General features: G+C 47.1%; 2 protein-coding genes across 8 annotated transcripts; one reads left to right on the top strand and one right to left on the bottom strand.

The window, feature by feature from the left end:
* Positions 1-28: 28 nt before the first annotated feature.
* ARHGEF39 (Rho guanine nucleotide exchange factor 39) lies at positions 29-13,266 on the top strand. Of its 7 annotated transcripts, none has more exons than XM_037374014.1 (12): positions 29-91; positions 668-740; positions 822-870; positions 1,869-2,053; positions 2,655-2,749; positions 3,068-3,188; positions 4,219-4,337; positions 5,958-6,028; positions 6,802-6,930; positions 10,526-10,755; positions 12,596-12,684; positions 12,900-13,266. In XM_037374014.1, exons 4-12 carry the CDS (start codon positions 1,907-1,909, stop codon positions 12,913-12,915), a joined length of 1,017 nt encoding a protein of 338 aa, XP_037229911.1. In that variant the 5' UTR covers positions 29-91; positions 668-740; positions 822-870; positions 1,869-1,906; the 3' UTR covers positions 12,916-13,266. The 7 variants fall into 7 exon arrangements, with proteins under 7 accessions (XP_037229911.1, XP_037229910.1, XP_037229909.1 ...); XM_037374013.1 differs by having other exon boundaries at positions 822-874; XM_037374012.1 differs by lacking the exon at positions 822-870.
* A 4,887-nt stretch (positions 13,267-18,153) lies between these two features.
* MRPL17 (mitochondrial ribosomal protein L17) lies at positions 18,154-19,169 on the bottom strand. The gene is made up of 3 exons (XM_037374489.1): positions 18,940-19,169; positions 18,785-18,853; positions 18,154-18,713 (listed from the first exon to the last, which is right to left on the bottom strand). The coding sequence occupies exons 1-3, from the start codon at positions 19,111-19,113 to the stop codon at positions 18,441-18,443; spliced, it is 516 nt and encodes a 171-aa protein (XP_037230386.1). The 5' UTR covers positions 19,114-19,169; the 3' UTR covers positions 18,154-18,440.
* Between the last annotated feature and the right edge of the window lie 90 nt (positions 19,170-19,259).

The raw sequence follows: 19,259 nt of genomic DNA, 5'->3' as shown, positions 1-19,259 counted from the left end.
GCCCCGCCCCGTTTCCGCTCCGCCCCGCCCCGGGGCCGCCCGCCGGGGCGGAGCCTCCGTTTGAACGCGGGGCGGCGGCGGGCCCGGGTAGGTAATGGGTGGTGAGGCCTTGCGTGGGCCCGGTAGCCGAGGGGAGCGGGCAGGGCGGCTGGGGCTGTCCGCCGCTCTCCTGGCGGTCCTGTCTCGGGCCTGGTGTCCTGGGGGGCCGCCCTGAGGTCTCCGGGGCTGGGGCTGAGCCTTCCAGCGGCTGCTGCCGCCGCGGCCACCGTCTGCCCGAGGAGGCCGTGGGGCCGTCCCGGGCCCGGAGGCGGTGAGCGCCGCTGGGGCGCTGGGAGCGCCAGTGCTGCCGGAACGGAGGGGGGTTTTGAAGGGTATTCAAAACAGGGAGATGTAGCAGTGCGGCAGGGAGTTCTGCCGGTGGGGCATCGTGGGGCAGGCGGGTGCGCGGTGGTCCCTGCCCTGAGCCTCAGGCATGCGAGCTGGGGCGCTCCTGCCTGCCTGCGGGTGAAGTGCTCTCCAGCGTGCCCGTGGGCTCCGGGCAGCTCCCACCCGACGCGGCCAGGACGCGGTGTACTTCAGAATAACGGGAGTGTTTGCACCGCTTCCTGGGAGTGGGAGATGGTCGAACAAGCCTGGTTTAACTTTTCTTGTCTCTTTTAATTACTAGCTGTTACAAACGACAACGTTAAAATCACGGCTGCAACCTACCCGGGCTAAAGGCACGTTTCAGTCTGTTCCTGGTGAGTACCTTGCGGCTGCACGCTAACGCCGAGGTCAGCTCCTGCGTGCTGTTCCCTGCAGCGCTGCCTCCCCATCCACAGGCGTGCCAGGTCTGCCCTGCTTGACCAAGCTGTGGCCTCGGCTGGTCCTGTGAGTATGAGGATAAACTCCGAGAAACTCCTACCGCTATAAAATACCTCGTGTGTCCCTCAGCTCTCTAGACTTTCACTAACTCGTTAAATGAGTCTTGGTACTCAAGAAACTTTTGTTTCAGACATTGATTTAGATTATCTGGAATGTCTCTGGAAGACTGACAAAGTCTCTTTTCTGCAATGACGCATCTTTCTGTATTGGTGTAGCTTGTCCATACGGGAGCTAGAACTTTTGCAGCGGTAGCTCAGCTTCCAGTGAAACAGCAGACTTCATGCCATGGCAAGTGCACACAAGCCTGCACTGCCTTTTGATCAAAAGGCAGAGCAATATTTAACTGTTGCTCTGCTAACACATGCCTTTTATCATCCGTTGTCAGAGAAAGGGAGTTTTTTTCCCTGTTACGAAACCACGGTGTTCTTGCAGAAGAGAAGAGCAGCAGCAGAGCTGGTTAGTAAGTGGATAGCAGGATTCACAGCTGTTGCTTAGTCTCTCTCAACTGAAACCACAAACTACTGTTAGAAAATGATAATGCAAACCACTTGCTTCTTGGGAACCTCCAGGGGAAAACAAGAAAGAGTGCACGCGCTCTCTCTTTCTCTGTCTCTCTGCTCCCCCCCCTGCCCCCCCCCGCCTCCCCCTCCTCCAAGACAAATCTTATGGCTGGCTTCTACCCACGGTACCTCTTCCACCCACTGACTTCCATGAGTTTTTGAGAATTCTGCCCAAAGAATGGGGCAAAGCACAGGAAGCAGTGGTTTGTGAGCGGGGCTGTGTACCTCAGATTTGCTTACAGATGTATCATAATGTACTGCTTTTATTTTCTCAGTCTGGTCTGTCTAAAACTGTTCCTCTGGTTGATACAGGGCTCTGGTACCTGTGGGAAGGAACACAGAAGGAAACTGTTATTAACAGCTGTTGGTAATTGACTTCCCTTCTTTCATAGTAAAGCATAGGTTACTCTTTTTGTTGTGTGTCCATCTCTCTTGGCTCTTCAGGATCAGTTACCTTTCAGCGTATCAGCCCCGAGGCTGCCATGGGTGACTTGTCCCTGCTCTTTATGGCTGGAACAAACACTGTGGAAGAGCAGAGGGCTCGCTGGGAGAGAAAGCGCAGCCGGACAGCCAAGGAGCTTCTGGAAACTGAACATAAATACCTTGAGCAGCTGGATTTGGTGGTCACAGTGAGTATTTCAGCCCCTTTGTATATGTGGGTACCTTTAGACAGCATGTGTCTTATTTGTGTTGTCATGGGAAAGGGTCAGAAGCAAAGCCTTAATATATCCCTGCTGCATGGGAACTACTGGGGCGGGAAGGTTTGGGGTTTTGTTGGTTTTGTTGATTTTTTTTTTTCCTTTTACCTTCTCTGTAATATCCAATAGCTTGTGGGTTTGATCGCTTGGTTTTGGCCTGTATACAGACATGAATCTTTAACCTTTGATTGTATAGAGGACTTGCTTTAAGATGTCTAAGATGTATGAAAAGTAAATGCACAGACAAATCAAAGATAGATTGTGAACAAGGTACTGAAGAACAGATGCATCTAGAAATACTGAACTGTATCAGTGCTGTAATGCTATTCCACGTGTTTACGGTTGTGGTCAAAGTTACCATGAAGGTTTATATTTGATGATAGGTGTATTAGTTAGGCATTCACAATATCTGATATCCTTTTGAGCTAGAGTATGCTGGCTGCAACTTCTTGCTTCTGCTGTGTGGCACAAAACCTTCAAGTGACCTATGAATTTTACTTGTTGGAAATTCTCTCTTTTTTTTCATACTTAGTTCTTTGTGACAATTTTAAAGGCCAAAGGGACACTGAAACCTACTGTGTTGGAAATCATATTTGGACCCCTGGAATCTATATATTCAGCGAGCCAGTAAGTGAACACACTGATATCCTTCCTGTAATTGTATGGGAAGGATCCTACACTGGTGAGAAAGTAAGATTTCAGGAAATAAAGCTAACGCCTTGTGAAACAGGCATTCACTTCTAGCAGTAAGTCTGCTCCACAGTATTTTTAAGGGATGTGTTCTGTAGCTTATGCTGTGACCGCCAAGCCTGTATTTGGCACAGAAACTGAGTGTGAGGTGGAGACTGATAGGGGGAAGGTCAGCATAGGAGTGAACTAGAGGGAGCTAAGAAAATGTCATCAGTAATGAACCTCTCGTGAGTTATTTTTGTTCCTTGTGCACAGAGTTCTGTTGCTTCACCTGGAAAGAGGGAATTTGGGACCAGGATTGGAAAATTTCTGTCAGAATCTGGAGCTTTATGGCCACTATGCAGAGAACTTGGAGCAGGCAAACAAAACCTTGAAGGTAAATATCCCCTTTATTCTTCATGTTCTTTCTTCCCTCTTTTCATCCATTCTGTGAAACAGCTACATCCTTCCCCTTTTTATTCTGTTTCTGGAGTGATCAGTTTTCTTCCTTCTGGGCTGCTTCTATTTTCTCAGTCTTCCTTCCATAACATAATGCTGAAAACTTCTCAACTTACTTAGAGGTTCAAATTTTTGAAGCTTGTTTCAGATGTTTGTGTATGTATTTGCATACATTGAGCACAGCTTTCTCAGAGTTCTGTATTTACTCCCACACCTCCTTGGCTGGCAAGTCTGGAGAGTTTGCAGTGGGAATGCTAGGTGACAATGATCTCTTTTTGGAGAATTATCAGTTTTCCTAGTCTTTCCCACTACCAGTAACTGTATCTTAACAGTGGGAATTCCTTTTGCTTCCCAACTTTTTTCCTATCGTAGAAGAGATTTTTTTTTCCTTCTCGCTTACCTCTCCAAACACAACTGTCTTCCAAGAATTTCCAGAAGGATATATTTTTATTTTGAAGTCCTGACAGCTGTATCTGGAATTCAAACCACCTGACTTCCAGTTTTTGACTGTGCTTGTTCCCAGCTGCAGGATGTACTGGGATGTTTCCCTTCTGTTTTATTGGCATGCATATGATCATACTTCTGATTTCCCAAGAGAAAGAGCTGTTTTGGACACTTGCCTTGAGGTGATGGGAATGTGGGCCTGCACCAAAGTGGCAAAAAGCCACAGGTGGACTCCTTGTTTTCCTATCTCAGTCAACATTCCTTTTTGCCTTATTTCCATTTGCTGCGTATACTAGCTTTACACTTCTGTGCATGTATGAAGGGGGAATATTGCTTCCATTACCTGTTGGAAATGGTGGTCAGGAGAAAGGCAATGGCTTCCCTGTGGCCACGAAATAAGCTGTTGATGCTTGCTGTTAGGACTGAGTCCTAAACTGTAAGTTAGAGTTCCAAGCTCTGGTGCAAACTAGAGCACATATTTCTTTTTGTAATCTCAAAGCTTATGTCTTTTCCACTGCATGCAGGAGCAGTTGAAGAAAAATAAATCATTCCGACGGTTTAAGAAGCTCCAGGAGACTCGACCTCAGTTTCAAGGGAGGAGTCTAGAAGATCTGCTTCCCTTGCCCCTGCAGAGGCTGCACCAGTAAGAAGCAATTCTGAGTCTTCAAGGTGTTAGTATGAGAAGGAAAAAAGGAACATAGCAGTGTCTTGGTTGCTATGGGAGGTAAAGTTGCTTAATGTGTCTCAAAATCTGAGTGTATGGGCAGCAATGAAACAGACCTGAAGACATGCCTGTAAGGTGGAATTGGTATATGTGGATGGGAGACGATGAAGAGAGGTAGCTATGTTTAGCCCTGACTCCTAAGCCCTTCATCTACCTTTTGGGTAGAATTGAAGTGGAGGCTTTCTATCATCTTGGTAAATTACTGAAGCTAGGCCCTGAACAAAAGCAAGCTGTCTGAAGTGGTGCTCTCTGCCAGAGATGGTCTTGCTTTGCTTTTGCGTGGGTTGCTGACCTTGGAGTATTTTGAGTCCTGTCTTGTAGGTTGTTGCTTCTGGAGAGAGACAAGATTAATAACCAGATACAGGAGGAAAGTTCCCCTGTGTTCATCAGGGCCATATGCTTTTCTTAGATTTGGTGGCTATTGCAGTTATCTGAGCCTGGGCAGGTCCAGTCTGGATTGCTGTGTTCCCCCATTGAAGTTTCACCTCCCCTTTGAAGAGGCAAGCTGACTGTGCGAGGTCTGTGCTGCATGCGCTCAAAGGCAGCCTTTTCTTGGGGTGGGTATGTGTGTAATACAGAGCAGAGGTAGTCTGCTGGGAACCCAGATGCTGCTGCTATAGATCAGGTCACTGCTCTTCAGCTGTGGTCTTATCCACAGTTAATATATTGATATAAATTATAAAGCAAATTTGAGAGATTGAGAGCCCAATTTCTTTGAAAATAACTTGGAATGAGCATACCGCAGCCTTTTGGGTAGCTTTATGTAACCTTTTTAATCAGCTTGACAGATATAAGCTTTCTTTTTGCTGTAGTTTTTTGGATCATTCCATTACATTTGTAAAATAGCAGTACATTTATTGGTGTCCAACTGTTTGGAAAATTGGTGGCTTTTTAACAGAAGGTCTAACTTTTTCCTTAATCAGCTCTTTCAAGTTTAAGTTTCTTTGAAGCTTTACATCTACTGCATGTCATATGACTTCTGCCAGTTCATGAATCAATTCAATGTGGTATTTATTCTGTCATTTCAGACTGAAAATAGTTCAACTTTATTGAGAGAAAGCATTTGCTGAGATCTGATGCTTTCTGGTAAAGACTGGAGAGGAAAAAAGAAAAAGGCAGCTCCCAGTTCTTATAGAAATGCCTTTGTCTTGTGTGGGCAGGAAACATAAAATATGAATGCTGCCATTCAGACATTAAAAAAAAAAAATGGTTCAAAGAGAAATTCATCTGTTATTGAAGGCATTTTTATGTGAATGCGAAGAGAATCTCATGAAGTTAAGTAATATGCAAGGTTGCTTTTATCACATCCCCAGGAAATAACAAAGCCTTGCAAAGGTATAAAACACTTGGGTTAATTTAGTTGATAAATTTGAAGATAAAATGAATGTGATTGAAGAATTGTGACCAAAAGATGCTTGGTTAGGCTTGGAGCTGTGTACCCAATCTCCCGGTGGAGTGTTGCTTGTTATTCTGTCACTAGTAGGAGATGCTGTTGTTCCTAGTATCTTTCTGTGAAATAAACCTGCTCTCTCTATTAAGGTACAAGCATTTCCTCAGAGACCTGCTGGAGAACACCAACCCAGACAGTGCTGAGCACCAGGGGCTTGCAGGTATAATTCTACCTGTAGATGCTGGCTTTGATCAGTGTTAGCCTTCTTGCTAATGATATTTTGATTCTTGTCTTCTGTCTACTTCCACAGGAAGAAAATCTTCCTCTTACTGGGGTTCTAGTGGATTACTATTTGCCTTCTCCATCTTTTCCCTGTCTCCAAGATATCTCTGAGAACACACTGGGCATAAAATATGGAGTAGTTGACTGGGAAGTTGGCCTAGGGGTTAGATTGGCCAAATGGACATCAAAACAGATTACCCAGGGAAGTGGTTGATGCCTCATCACTGGAAGTATTTAAAGTCAGGTTGGATGGGGCTTTGAGCAACCTTGAAAAATTTTTCTGCCCAGGGCAGGGGAGTTGGACTAGATGATCTTTAAAGGTTCCTTCCAATCTAAACTATTCTATGACTCTACTGGTCATGTGCCTCAATTTTCTAGGATAATTCGTGTCCTTCTTGCCCTATTTACTAGTAGTTAACACCACTTGTAGGGCGTTTTTCCTGGGTTTGCTTCCAAATCCAGGAAATAATACTTGTGTCTAATGTTTCATTGGGAAATAAATGTTTTCTAGAACTGTGGAAGTGTTGCTTGGGGAGAGACCTCTGGAAGCCATCTAGTCCAATCTCTTGCTGAAATTACCACATAAATCTGTTGTTGATACCTGATTTAAAACATTTGCTGCTTAATTTCATTTTCTTTTTACAGCAAGTTAGATAAGGTGTAATATGTACTCATTTGTGAAAGCTTCAGAATATGCTGCTATAATTTCAGAGGCTGTGAAATCTGTTTCTGAGGTGTCTCGATGGGTCCAAGACATCATTCATAAGAGAGAGAACTCATTGCAACTACTTCGGGTTCAGAAACTGCTCAAAGGACAGCAGACTCAGGTTTTGAGTCCAGGTGAGTTTTTCTTCTGCCAAGCTGAGGTAACTGGAGATTCTCACCTTCATCTCTGATTCGACTCACATTAATGAGTTTTCCCCTTCTGCTCAAATTCCATAGATAAGTGGTGAAGGAATATAATTAGTAATTCATACACTTAATTTTTTAAAGGTTTTTGTTATTGTGTTTTTAGTAAGGATAAGAAGCAGCTTAATGGCCTGGCATTCAGATAGGAGAGGCTGATGACATGTAGTTAGAAAGTTAGTAACAGGAACCTGTTTGTTCCAACAGCCAGGAGGTTTTGGGAGTATAAGTTCTGGGTGACAATGACAGACAGACATTGAATAATTTTGGAAGAGTGTAAGTAGTGGTATTGTCCCTACTCCATCACAGGAACCATAGATTTCAGAGTGTCAAGGGCCCAAGGACTGTGGTGTTTTTTACCTTAAGCTACAAGCTTCCTGGACTTCTGCTCACACACTTCACATGAAGAATGCATGGTTAAATTGTGCCAAAATAAAAACATTTATTTGTGTTAATAAAGTCACAGTCAATGGTGTGTGAGATCACCTAATTGGATAACAGGTTTCTTTATGATCTCTTGTGTGACTGTGCTCTCCATGCCCAGAGCACACTCCAAGTTACATGTGAAAAACAGTGAGAAATGTGTCCAGTCTGGGCAATTATGAAAAGGTCACCTGTGAACCCCTTGTGAAGGTTCACCTGAACACAGGTGAAGCCCCCTGTGCCCTCACTAACACTGTTATTGCAGAGATCATCTAGAAACAGTGCTGCAGCTGGAGAGCAGTGTTGAAGTCACTGTGTATAAAGGTCTCTAAGGCACACCTCCAGGTACTTGTGAAGGTGGTTGTAATTCTATATGTGGATTTTTCTGGGGGGAAAAACCACCCCCCAGTGGAATGGAGGACAGAATCAGAAAGGTAAAAGAAGTGAGAACTTGTGGGCTGAGATAAAGACAGCTTAATAAGTAAAGCAAAAGCTTCACATGCAAACAAAGCAAAGCAAGGAATTAATTTACCACTTCCTGCTGTCAGGCAGGTGTCCAGACATCTTCAGGAAAGCAGGGCTCCATGACGTGTAATGGTTACTTGGGAAGACAAATGACATCACTCTGAATGTCCCCCCTCTTCCTTCTTATTCTTCCAACTTCATATGCTGAGCATGATGTCATATGGTACAGAATATCCCTGTGGCCAGTTGGGGTCAGCTGTCCTGGCTGTGTCCCCTCCCAGCTTATTGTGCACTCCCAGCCTGCTTGCTGGTGGGGTGGTGTAAGGAGCAGAAAAGATCTCTGTGCTGAGCAGTGCTTACACAACAATAACCAAAACATCCCTGTACTGTCAATGTTGCTTTCAGCACAAATCCAAAATGCAGCCCCATACCAGCTACTCCGAACAAAATTAACTCCAGACCAGCCAAACCAGCACAGGTAGAAAAAAGGGTTATTTATGAGAGGTTATTCTGGAAGATGCTCAGTCAATGGACAGATTAATTTAGAGTTCTCTTCCCCATTCTTCTTAGAATCCTTTTGGTGGCGCTAGCTGAAAGCGAGCTAACACAGGTGTGCTCTGCTTATCCTGAGCATTGAACAGTTGTGGGGGAACCTGGGTGCATTGGGGTAGTGCATGAGTGAAAAGCTAAATCAGTTGTTCTGAATGACAGCACTAATAAGATAAGCCTGTGACATTAAAAAAAAAAAAAATCAACCACAAAACAGTATAGCTAGACCAGAGATGGCCATCATTTGAAAGCATTGGGCCCACTTATTTTTTTCTCTGAATATTCTGAGACATGTAGTAGGACAAGTGTTGAGTGTCTGCAGACACATTTCCATTATCTAGGATGGAAAATTGTGTTGGTTGTGTTTTCCATTAGCTGGAGTGAAATAGGCACTATTGGATGCAAGAAGCAGAAAAGTAAAAGACAACTGGGGCTTGCTAGTTTTGGGCCAGCTTTCCAGAAACAAGCTAGCGTTTGCAGAACCGTTAAGATTGCATCCTGTTGCTAGGAGGGGAGAGGTGAGAAAATATAATGCTATAGATTAAGAGAAAAGGAGCAGCTTTGGAGTTAGATGTCTCTCATTTGGCAGTGTCTCAGAGAGACCCTGCTTTCCATATATAGGTAAATATATCTTTGCCAGAACTGCTTCCCTAAGGTAGCAACCATTCTGCCATCCCTAGCTTCCCTAGGGATATTTCCTTGCCTTCCTTTCAGAATTCTTTCACAAGAATTTCCTAAATGACATGCCCCTGGGAACCCTGAACACAGATCTATATCCCAATACTTCCAGCACTGTCCAGCTCAGACTGCATGCCAGTGTATCTGATCACAGCTTAGCCTGAAGGAAACAGTTCCCAGTCCAGCCTTATGGTCCTGACACCTTCCTTCCATTCGTTTTTTTTAAACTTGGACTGATTCTTGCACCTCACCTTTTCCTTAGTTACTTTCATGTAAGAGGAGTGGATTCCCGTAGAGTAAGCTAAGTAGGGATTCACTTGCCTCTGTTTTGTAACTATAGCATGCTAAGTAAGACACAATCCATAATCAAAGCACAATTGTCTTGTTTTCTAAAAGGTACTTACTAGCTCAGCCAGAAGCTAAGCCGTGAAAGACAGTGGCTGAAATTCTCTGGCAGGTGTTTCCAGGCCAGATGATAATACCTTACTATGGCTTTACCTTTTAATAAATAATCTTACTGGCAGGTATCTTCATAATTCCCGTAAGTTGAAGGCCATCTTGTACAATAATCCTTCTAGTTAGAGCTACTGCTTTGTATTCCATTTTGTGTAGATGCCATTTTTTTTTAATTGCTGCTTACAGCTAGGTTTATCAAATAGTTTTAATTCTTTCCTGCTAATTTCTCTGCCTTTTGCTTTATTTAATTCATTTTATGGGCAGATGACACTGGACCCTACTCTAAGAGAAGGTTGATAAGGTTGCCTATTCAGATCTTCCTTTTAATAGTTGTTTTGTATCCCCTTTGCTGTCTTCTCATTAGAACAGTAATCTGCGTTGTGTAGTTTGTGAACTACTGGAGGTCTGTGTATAGTTAGATGACCTGTGAAACATGCTTTTTTTTCAATTGGCATGCACAAGAAAATAGAACAAGGGAAAAATAATAAACGTTCAAAACTTAGGCTAACTTCTGTTTCACCACTAACGACAAACAATTGGTCAACAGAATTTAAGAGTTCATCGTATGTTTTCTGGATTTCGGAAGGTTTATGTTAATTTGAATGTGTGCATATCATTTTCAAACCATGTTTTTGTTCTGGTCTCTTTAAACAGACTTGCAAATCATCATATCCTCTTAATTAACATAGTAGATTGATAACAGATTCAGTTTGCTCCTTGTATGCTAAAATTTTTGGGCTGATTACTGCTTCTGCATGGGTGCTATCAGCTGGTGATGAGCTGGCCTCAGGTGATGCTCGGTGCCTTCTCATGGCTGGAATTGATGTAGAACCTGGTAACCTTCAACGGAGGCTCACTGTATTCCTGTTTGTCTCATTACACCCCTTTTCTGCCGCTGCCCCCCCACCCCGCCCCCAGCAATGATCTGATAACTGTTCTGTTTCCCTTGTGTGCCTAGGGCGCCGGTATATCCGAGAGGGCTGGCTTGTGGTGGTGCCTTCAAAGGGAGAAGAACTGAAGCGCAGGATGTTCTTCCTTTTTTCTGACATCTTTATTGCAACAAAGCCCTGCCACCCACTGCACCTGCTGAACTCTAACAAATTGGTATGCCAGGCTGTCTACCCGCTTCACCAGTGCACAGTGGATAAAGTGTTTGGCCACACGCAGAGCCAGGGAGGGCTCCTCAGTGTAAGTCACAGAATCACAGCACGGTCAGGGTTGGAGGGCACCTCTGGAGATCATCTAGCCCAACCCCCTGCTAAAGCAGGGTCTCCTAGCGCAGGTTGCACAGAGTCGCATCCAGGCAGGTTTCAATTATCTCCAGAGCAGGAGATGCCACAACCACTCTGGGCAGCCTGTTCCAGGGCTCTGTCACCCTCAAGGTGAAGTTCTTCCCCAGATTCAGATGGAGCTTCCTGTGCTGCAGTTTGTGCCCAGTGCCCCTTGTCCTGTCGCTGGGCACCACTGAGAAGAGCCTGGCCCCGTCCTCTGGACATTTGTCCTTAAGATACTTGTAGACATTGGTAAGATCCCCTCTCAGCCTTCCCAGGCTAAAGAGGCGCAGCTCCCTCAGCCTTTCCTCACCAGGCAGATGCTCCAGTCCCCTGATGGTCTTTGCAGCCCCCACCGGACCCTCCCCAGCAGTTCCCAGTCCCCCCTGAACTGGGGAGCCCAGCACTGGGCACAGCACTGCAGGTGGGACCTCACCAGGGCAGAGCAGAGGGGGAGGATCCCCCCTCGACCTGCTGGCCCCGCTCCTCCTCATGCCCCCCAGGGTCCCACTGGCCTGCTTGGCCACCGGGGCACACAGCTGGCCCACGGGCAACTGGCTGCCCACCGGGGCACACAGCTGGCCCGTGGGCAACTGGCTGCCCAGCAGCACTCCCAGGTCCTTCTCCGCAGAGCTGCCCCCCAGCAGGTCACCCCAGCCTGTGCTGGTGCCTGGGGCTGTCCCTCCCCAGGGGCAGGACCCTCCACTTGCCCCTGTTGAACTTCATGAGGTTCCTCTGCCCGACTCTCCAGCCTGTCCAGGTCTCTCTGAACGGCAGTGCAGCCGTGGGGTCTCAGCCACTGCTGCCAGTTTTGTCTTCCTGTTTCTGCCTGTCAGAAGCATCAGTGGATTCACACTTGCGATGCAGGTCTCTAGCTGTTTCAGCAGCAGCAGGACTGAGGTGATTAGGGTGACAATGGTAAATGCAACGAACTAGTCTTGAGTTAGGGCAACCCGTCTCTTTGTGAGTGAGGTAGGTCCTTTTCCCTTCATGGTGGAGGCCCTCCACAGCACTCTGGGGTACAGGTAGCTGGTTGATTCATTTAGCTTAGGTGAAGAGGGTCTATTAAGACTCTGACATGTCCTCACCAGAGCCACATATTTTGGGAAGACAGCCACAGATTCATGTGACAAAGAATGCATAGCATGACAGTGAACGCATAGCATTGCATTGACTGTGTACTAAGCTTACAGAAAACCCTGAAAAACAGAGACTGAAAAGATGTGGGTATTATCACAACAGATACTGCTTGTGCTTCTAACTCCCTGAGAGCTGCAGGGTCTTCGATAGGACTGATGCCTTAGTACGGGTTTCAAGTTAGGTCTTCCTCGGGTGCAGCACCTGGGGTCTGTGTTAGCTCGTTCCTTGTAAGCTGTGGTAAGGAAGACTCCGGGCAGGCTGCGATCTGTAGGTGGTGGTGGTGGTGGAAGGACCGCTAGGGGTAGCTCGGCGTATGGGAGAAAACTGGATGAAGAGCTGCTGAGAGCTGTAATTGCCTACTTTCAAATACCCTGCTAAGTCAAAGTGAGCTGTCATCTGTGGCTGGAAGGCATGGTCATGACTAGTGCTTGCTCTACGTTGTCCAGCCTCTGGTTTCTCCCAGTACCAATGCCAAATTTTTCTGTCTGGGAAGGAAAATTGTTGAAATCAGCATGCAGGGCTGAGCTGAGTTCAGTAGTGATGGCTCTCCTTTTCTTAGAGTTGCTGCCTTGGCAAGGAATGCCATAGAGTGGCACCAGATTTTGTTTGCTTTTTAGCTTTCCTTTCCACACAAGACACTGTTGTTGATGGCCAGCGACCAGGAAGATATCAATGACTGGTATCGGAGCCTCACAGCTGCCGTCAGGTAGGCTTCTATTTTTTAGAGGTGAAAGAGGCTGAAAGGGAGGGGGCAGAACATAAAAATGGTCATATGAACCTGTGTATTATATATGTATTATATATGGTCCATATTATAGATGGTCCTAAGGCTGATAGAGAAGACCTGACTCTGGCAGCCAGGGTACAAGGGAATACTAAGCATGTACTAACAGTGAACTTCCCCTTTGTTTTCCTCTACAGGCAGCTGAAAGCCTGACCCATCTGAGTACAAGACAGATTGGTAGGACAACCACTCTTCTTCGTAGAAGCCTACACAATCTTAGGAAATGTGTGAGGATGTATAGTAGGAGAATAGCATTTAGAGGGACTACACACTGTGTTTTGTGAGGTTATGAATGTTTTGTCAGGTGTTTTGATCTTAATACAGATATTGTGATAGTATGCACACTAAAGACTTGTATATAAAAAAATCTGTATCAAGACTTTTCCTCAACTTAGCTTAGAAACTTCTAGCTTTTTCTACACTCTCCACCCCCCGTTATTAATTTAAGGACAAGCAGAAGAGAGCCTGATTTGCTTTCCCCCATTAAATGTTTTTATCCGATCATCTTTATATTGTTTATATATATGTCTCCCTGCTCTTACTTCTGTGTCCTTTGATCAAAACAGATGTTTTGGATAATGGTAGCATAGCTATAATGCTGTGTTTTCAGCTAGTGCTGCAGGGCCATAGTCATCTTCCTCCCTTGATATATTTTTATCATTCATAACCTTGAGTTTTCTACCAAAATACTTTGACAGTTATTGTCCCTCCTCCTCTGTGACAGGTGGGCAGATCAAGGGAAAATGATTCAGTGGTTAAAATCCTACCCCTCTCCTTTTCTCATCAATCCCACAGAAAAGTTTATCTGCTGAACTATCCAAAATAAATTGGGAGGTAACATAGGCTTATGCTTATCGAACAGCATTCACATTTCTAATGTGAATCCAAAGAGATTATGCAGTTCAAACAGCACTCACCTTTGCCTTCAAGGTATGCAGTAGCCTTATTGTTTTGAAATGCTACAGTGAAAAGCTTGGGCAGCACCTGTGCTCCTCACGCACAGTAAAATCTTCAGAGGGCTACAGTCAGCATTCTGGGTCATCACTGGTAAAGTGCTAGGGTTCAGTTTACTAGGATGAAAGACCAATTTAAGAAAGAAATACAGATAAGGTATTATACTTGAGTATTTTATTAAAGCCTCAACACAGACTTTAAATGTGGAAGCTCTGCAGCAATAGCACTATGATTAATGTCTTTTACTGAGAGGGAAAATATCTGTTTGAATGAGATGCTAGGTCAACTGCAAAGAGGACAATTTCAAGGTCATTAGAAACATAAAGATTAAGGTGTGTCTTTTTAGTAGTTTGACTTGGACTTTTTTTTTCCTACTTCCTTGAATAGTACCACACATCTTTAATTTCTCACTGGAATTTGTTAAAGCAGAGGTGGTACTGTGTGAGGTAAGTGTCCTGAAAAGACTTACCAAATTTTAAGTTCTGTAACGTAACTTGATTTTTCTTTTTTTGGTGTCTTTCCATGCAGCTAACTCACTACATAGGACCACTGGTCTTAAGGTTGTGAAACCTGGGAGAGAGGAAGGAACCCAACATGTTTGTTGTTGTTCCCCGCCCTGCTCCGTGCCGCCCCCCCCCCCCCCCCCCCCCCCCCCCCCCCCGCCGCCCCCCCCCCCCCCCCCCCCCCCCCCCCCCCCCCAAGGTATAGCTAGGCCTTTCAGGTACTAGCTGTACTTGAAATCAGCAACAAAGCTAGCAATTTAAGTTTCTTATTTCATGGTAGCTGTATCACTCTGAAAATGTTCTGCTACTATCCTTTCTGTTCTAATAGGGTGATACAGAGATTTCTTGCAACCCTACACCTGAGGCTGGGCTATCTACTGAGTTCTTGTTAGAGACCACTAATATTCCTGCCCATATTTCCTCATTATAACACAAGTCCCTTTGGTACTACCTCTTTTAAGACATATCCTAGTGCTACCATCCTATTTGCATTCAGCACTTCTGAAACAGCAAAATTAGTGATTTTCCACCCTGAAAGGCTGTACAGTGACTTCCAGATAGCACTGTAGCTCTGTCACAGTGAAGTGGACTTGCTGCCCTAGAGAGTAGGGCTGTTGGACCACAAATGGTAACAAACTCAGTCTTGGCTGGAATAAGTTACTAACACAGGTGCACAGGAATATACAGAATAAACAATGGGAGGTAGAGATGTGTGCACATTTGCAGCGCTGTGATCTTAGTGGCATCACAGAGACACGGTGGGATGAGTCCTATGACTAGAGTGTTGGAATGAAAGCATACAAGCTTTTTAGGAAGGACAAGCAGGGGAAAAGAAGAGGGGGTGTTGCCCTTTATGTCAGCAACCAGCTGGAGTGCATGGAGCTACATCTGGGAATGGATAAGGAGCTGACCAAGAGCTTATGGGTCAGGATTAAAGGGAGGGCGGGGACAGGTGACTTTATAGTGGGGTCTGCTACAGGCCACCCAACCAGAAAGACCAAGCAGATGAGGCCCTTTATGGGCAGATAGGTGCTGCCTCACATTCACAAGCCCTTGTCCTCATGGGGGACTTCAACCACCCCAGTGTCTGTTAGAGGGACAATGCAGCAGGGCATAGGCAATCCAGGAGCTTCTAGGAATACTCAAGGGCACCCTTGGCTGCAGTGACCATGAAATGGTAGAGTTCAAGATCCTTAGGGCGGCAGGAAGGGTGCATAACAAGATCACTTCCCTGGACTTCAGGACAGCTGTCTTTGGCCTCTTCAGGGATTTGTTTGGTAGAGCACCATAGGACAGAGCCCTGGAGGAAAGGGGTGTCCAGGAAAGCTGGTTAATATTCAAGGGTCACCTCTTGCATGCTCAAGAAAAAGTTGGGCAAAAATGCCAGAAGGCCTGTGTGGATGAACAAGATGCTCTGGGTCAAAATAAAACACAAAAAGGAAGCATTGGGGTGTGGGAGCAAGGGCAGGTAGTCTGGGAAGAACACAGAGAAACTGTCCTAGCAGTCAGGGATCAGGTTAAGAAAGCTAAAGCCCCGATAGAATTACATCTGGCCAGGGATTGTCAAGCACAACAAGGAAAGCTTTTGTAGGTATATTGAGTGAGAAAATGTGGGCCCTCTCTGGAAGGAAACGGGAACCTGGTTACCTGGGACATGGAGAGGATTGAGGTACTCCATGATTTTTTCACCTCAGTCTTCACCAGCAAGTACTCCAGCTACACTGCCCAAGCCACAGAAGACAAAGGCAGGAACTGGGATGATGAAGAACCACTCACTGTAGGAGATAAGGTCTAAGACCACCTAAGGAACCTGAAGGGGGCGTGTGTGTAAGTCCATGGGACCTGATGAGATGCATCCATGGGTCCTGAGGGAACTGGTGAAGTGGTTAAGCCACAGTCCATCGTATTTGAGAAGTCATGGCAGTCCAGTGAGGTTCCCACAGACCGGCAAAGGGGAAATAATCCCCCCATTTTTAAAAAGATGTCCTGGTTTCAGCTGGGTAAATTTGCTTAGTAGCTGCTGGCGCAGCGCTGTGTTTTGGATTTGGTGTGAGAATAATGTTGACAGGACACTGATGTTTGTGGTTGTTGCTGGGTGATGCTTATTGTAAATCAAGGACTTTTCAGTTTCTCGGGCCCTGCTAGCCAGAGGGGTCATGGGAATTTGGGAGGGGACACAGCCAGGACAGCTGACTTGAACTAGCTAAAGGCGTATTCCATGCTGTGGGATGCCGTGCTGAATATATGTAAGCTGAGCTAAGAAGAAAGAGGGGGACATTCAGCATTATGGCATTTGTCTCCCAAGTAACTGTTACGTGTGCTGGAGCCCTGCTCTCCTGGAGGTGGCTGAACAGCTGCCTGCCCATGGGAAGTGGTGAATGAATTCCTTGCTTTGCTTTGCTTGTGTGTGTGGCTTTTGCTTTACCTATTAAATTGCTTTTCTCAACCCCTGAGTTTTACGTTCCTTTCCGATTCTCCTCCCTATCCCTCTGGGTGAGGGTGAGTGAGCGAGCAGCTGTGGGGTGCTTGGCTGCCAGCTGGGGTTAAACCGCGACAAAAAGGAAATAAGGAAGACCTGGGAAACTATAGACTGGTCAGTCTCACCTTGGTGTCCAGCAAGATCATGGAGCAGATCTTCCTGGAAAACTATGTTAAAGCACAATTAAAAATAAGGAGGTGATTGGTGACAGCCAACATGGTTTCACAAAGGGGAGGCTGTGCCTGACAAATCTGGTGGACTTCTATGATGGGGTTATAACTTTGACAGATCAGGGAAGAGTGACTGACATCATCTGCCTGGATCTGTGCAAAGCTTGTGACACTATCCCACACAACACCCTTGCCTCTAAACTGGAGAGACATGGATTTGATGGGTGGACCCCTCAGTGGGTAAGGAATTAGCTGTATGGTTACACTCATGAGTTGCAGTCAACAGCTCTACATCCAAGTGGGGACCAGTGATGAGTGGCATTCCTCAGAGGTCTCAAGTGGAACCAGTGTTGTTCAACACCTTTGTTGGTAACATGGACACCGGGATTGAATGCGCCCTCAGCAACTTTGCTGACACCACCAAGCTAAGTCAATACACTGGAAGGAAGAGACGACATCCAGGGCAGGGGGACCTTGACAGGCTTGAGAGGTGGGCCTATGTGAATCTCATGAAGTTCAAGGCCCAGTGGAAGGCCTTGCAACTGGGTTGGGGTAACCCCCAGTATCAATACAGGCTGGGTGGAGAATGGGTTAAGAGAAGCCCTGAGGACTTGGTGGTGCTAGTGGATGAAAAGCTCAAGGTGGGCTAACAATGTGCACACACAGCCCCAAGAACCAACTGCATTCTGGGCTGCATCAAAAGCATGGTCAGCAGGTCCAGGGAGGTGACTGTGCCCCTCTGGTTACATCCTGTCTAAAGTACTGTGTTCAGCTCTGAGGCCTCCAACATAAGGAGCAGGTCCAACCTGTTGGAGCAGGTCCAGAGGAGCACCACAGAGGGCCGGAGCACCTTTCCTATGAGGAAAGGCTGAGGGAGTTGAGAATGTTCAGCCTGGAAAAAGAGAAGACTTTGGGGAAACCTTATTGCAACCTTTCAGTCTTTCAAGGGGTCTTATAAAAAAGATGGGGACAGATTTTTTAGTAGCGCCTGTAGCAACAGGACAAGGTGTAATGGTTTGAAAGAGGGTAGATTTCAACTAGCTATTAGGAAGAAATTCTTTAGGGTAGTGAGCCAGTGGAACAGGTTGCCCAGAGAAGCTGTGGATGCCCCCTCCTTGGCAAGGCCAGGCTGGATGGGGCTTTGAGCAATCTGGTCTAGGGGAAGATGTCCCTGCCCATGGCTGAGGGGTTGGAACTTGATGGTCTTTAAGGTCCCTTGGTCCCTTCCAGCCCAAACCATTCTGGGATTCTATGATTTAATGATAAAATCCCAATAAAATTAAACTCACTTTCTTAACAGAGTTTATTTACACAGAGAATATCAACCATTAGGCTCCCAGCTTGATTTCCTTGCCTTGCTAAGTCTCTATTCAAACCACAGGAAGAAGCAAGTAAACCCTGAACTGTGCCCCTGTCGTGGCAACTGAAGGTTTGCAATCAACCTTCAGACATCCCAGGACAATTCCATTCCTGTGCTCCAGGACAGCAACTAGCTGGCTGGTGCACAGGCAGCTCATGCCAAACCCTGTCCCTGTGCGCACACGGGGCTGGCCTCAGGGCAGAGAGAGATGCCTAGACAGGGGTGCCCTCAGGGGCCTGCGGGGCTCTGGCCTGCTGCATGTCCTCCCGGTAGCCCTTCAGTAGCTGGTTGAGCAGCGTCTTCTCGGTGTCGCGACGTGGGCGGATGAGTGGCGGGAAGGGGTTCCCCTTGAGCTCGATGACTGCCATCTTGGCACGGTCTATGCCATCTCGGTTGGGGATGTGCAGCAGGCGGGTGTAGCTTCCGGGGTGGGGCTGGAACCGGGGTGCCAGCACCTTGAACAGCTTGTGGATGAGGTCCTTCTCCTGCGGGGTGGCATGCTCAGCTCCAGCACCGCGGCCGTGGGGTGCAAGGAGGGACGTGGGGAGGCACTTACCGTCAGCCAGAAATCTGCCATGCGCATGGCACGCTCGTTGGTGTCCCCCAGCTTGGCGTACTCGATGAGCTGCGGGGAGAAGGAAGGGAGTGACGTCAGGGCCCCTCGGCCGCCCGCCCGCCGCGACCCTCCCCCGTCCCGTCCCGTCCGCTCACCCGCTCGGCATAGCCCCGCATCTCGTCGGCCCGCGCCCAGGGCGCCTCGATGCGCTCATGCCGCACCAGCGCCGTCACCAGGTTCCGCAGCAAGTCGAGGCGCGAGCGCGGGCCTAGCCCAAACTTCCGGTACACGCGCCCGTGAGAGATAGCAGCCGCCACCGACAGCCGCATCTCACCGCCGCCACCGACCACCGCCGCGGGGAACTGTGGGAGGCGCCTCCCGACAGCCCCCGCGCGCCGCGCGGCACGCCGGAAGGGGTGGTTCGCCCCTCCGCCCCTGCGGGCGGGGCCCACGGCTTGTGCCCGGAGCGGGGCAG

This window comes from Falco rusticolus, chromosome Z (assembly GCF_015220075.1).
Source record: "Falco rusticolus isolate bFalRus1 chromosome Z, bFalRus1.pri, whole genome shotgun sequence".
Taxonomy (NCBI): Eukaryota; Metazoa; Chordata; class Aves; order Falconiformes; family Falconidae; genus Falco; species Falco rusticolus.
The sequence above is the reverse complement of the archived record's forward strand: the minus strand, read 5'-3'. Positions and strand labels throughout refer to the sequence as shown.

What these genes read in the sequence shown, in the direction of transcription:
- MRPL17 (XM_037374489.1), bottom strand. Translation starts at nt 19,113, where the DNA reads ATGCGGCTGTCGGTGGCGGCTGCTATCTCTCACGGGCGCGTGTACCGG. An exon ending in TGCGGGGCTATGCCGAGCGG is followed by an intron (nt 18,854 to 18,939) that starts GTGAGCGGACGG and finishes TTCTCCCCGCAG; the next exon opens with CTCATCGAGTACGCCAAGCT. An exon ending in TGGCAGATTTCTGGCTGACG is followed by an intron (nt 18,714 to 18,784) that starts GTAAGTGCCTCC and finishes GCCACCCCGCAG; the next exon opens with GAGAAGGACCTCATCCACAA.
- ARHGEF39 (XM_037374012.1), top strand. Translation starts at nt 1,907, where the DNA reads ATGGGTGACTTGTCCCTGCTCTTTATGGCTGGAACAAACACTGTGGAA. An exon ending in TCTATATATTCAGCGAGCCA is followed by an intron (nt 2,750 to 3,067) that starts GTAAGTGAACAC and finishes CCTTGTGCACAG; the next exon opens with AGTTCTGTTGCTTCACCTGG. An exon ending in GCCAGGGAGGGCTCCTCAGT is followed by an intron (nt 10,756 to 12,595) that starts GTAAGTCACAGA and finishes TTTGCTTTTTAG; the next exon opens with CTTTCCTTTCCACACAAGAC.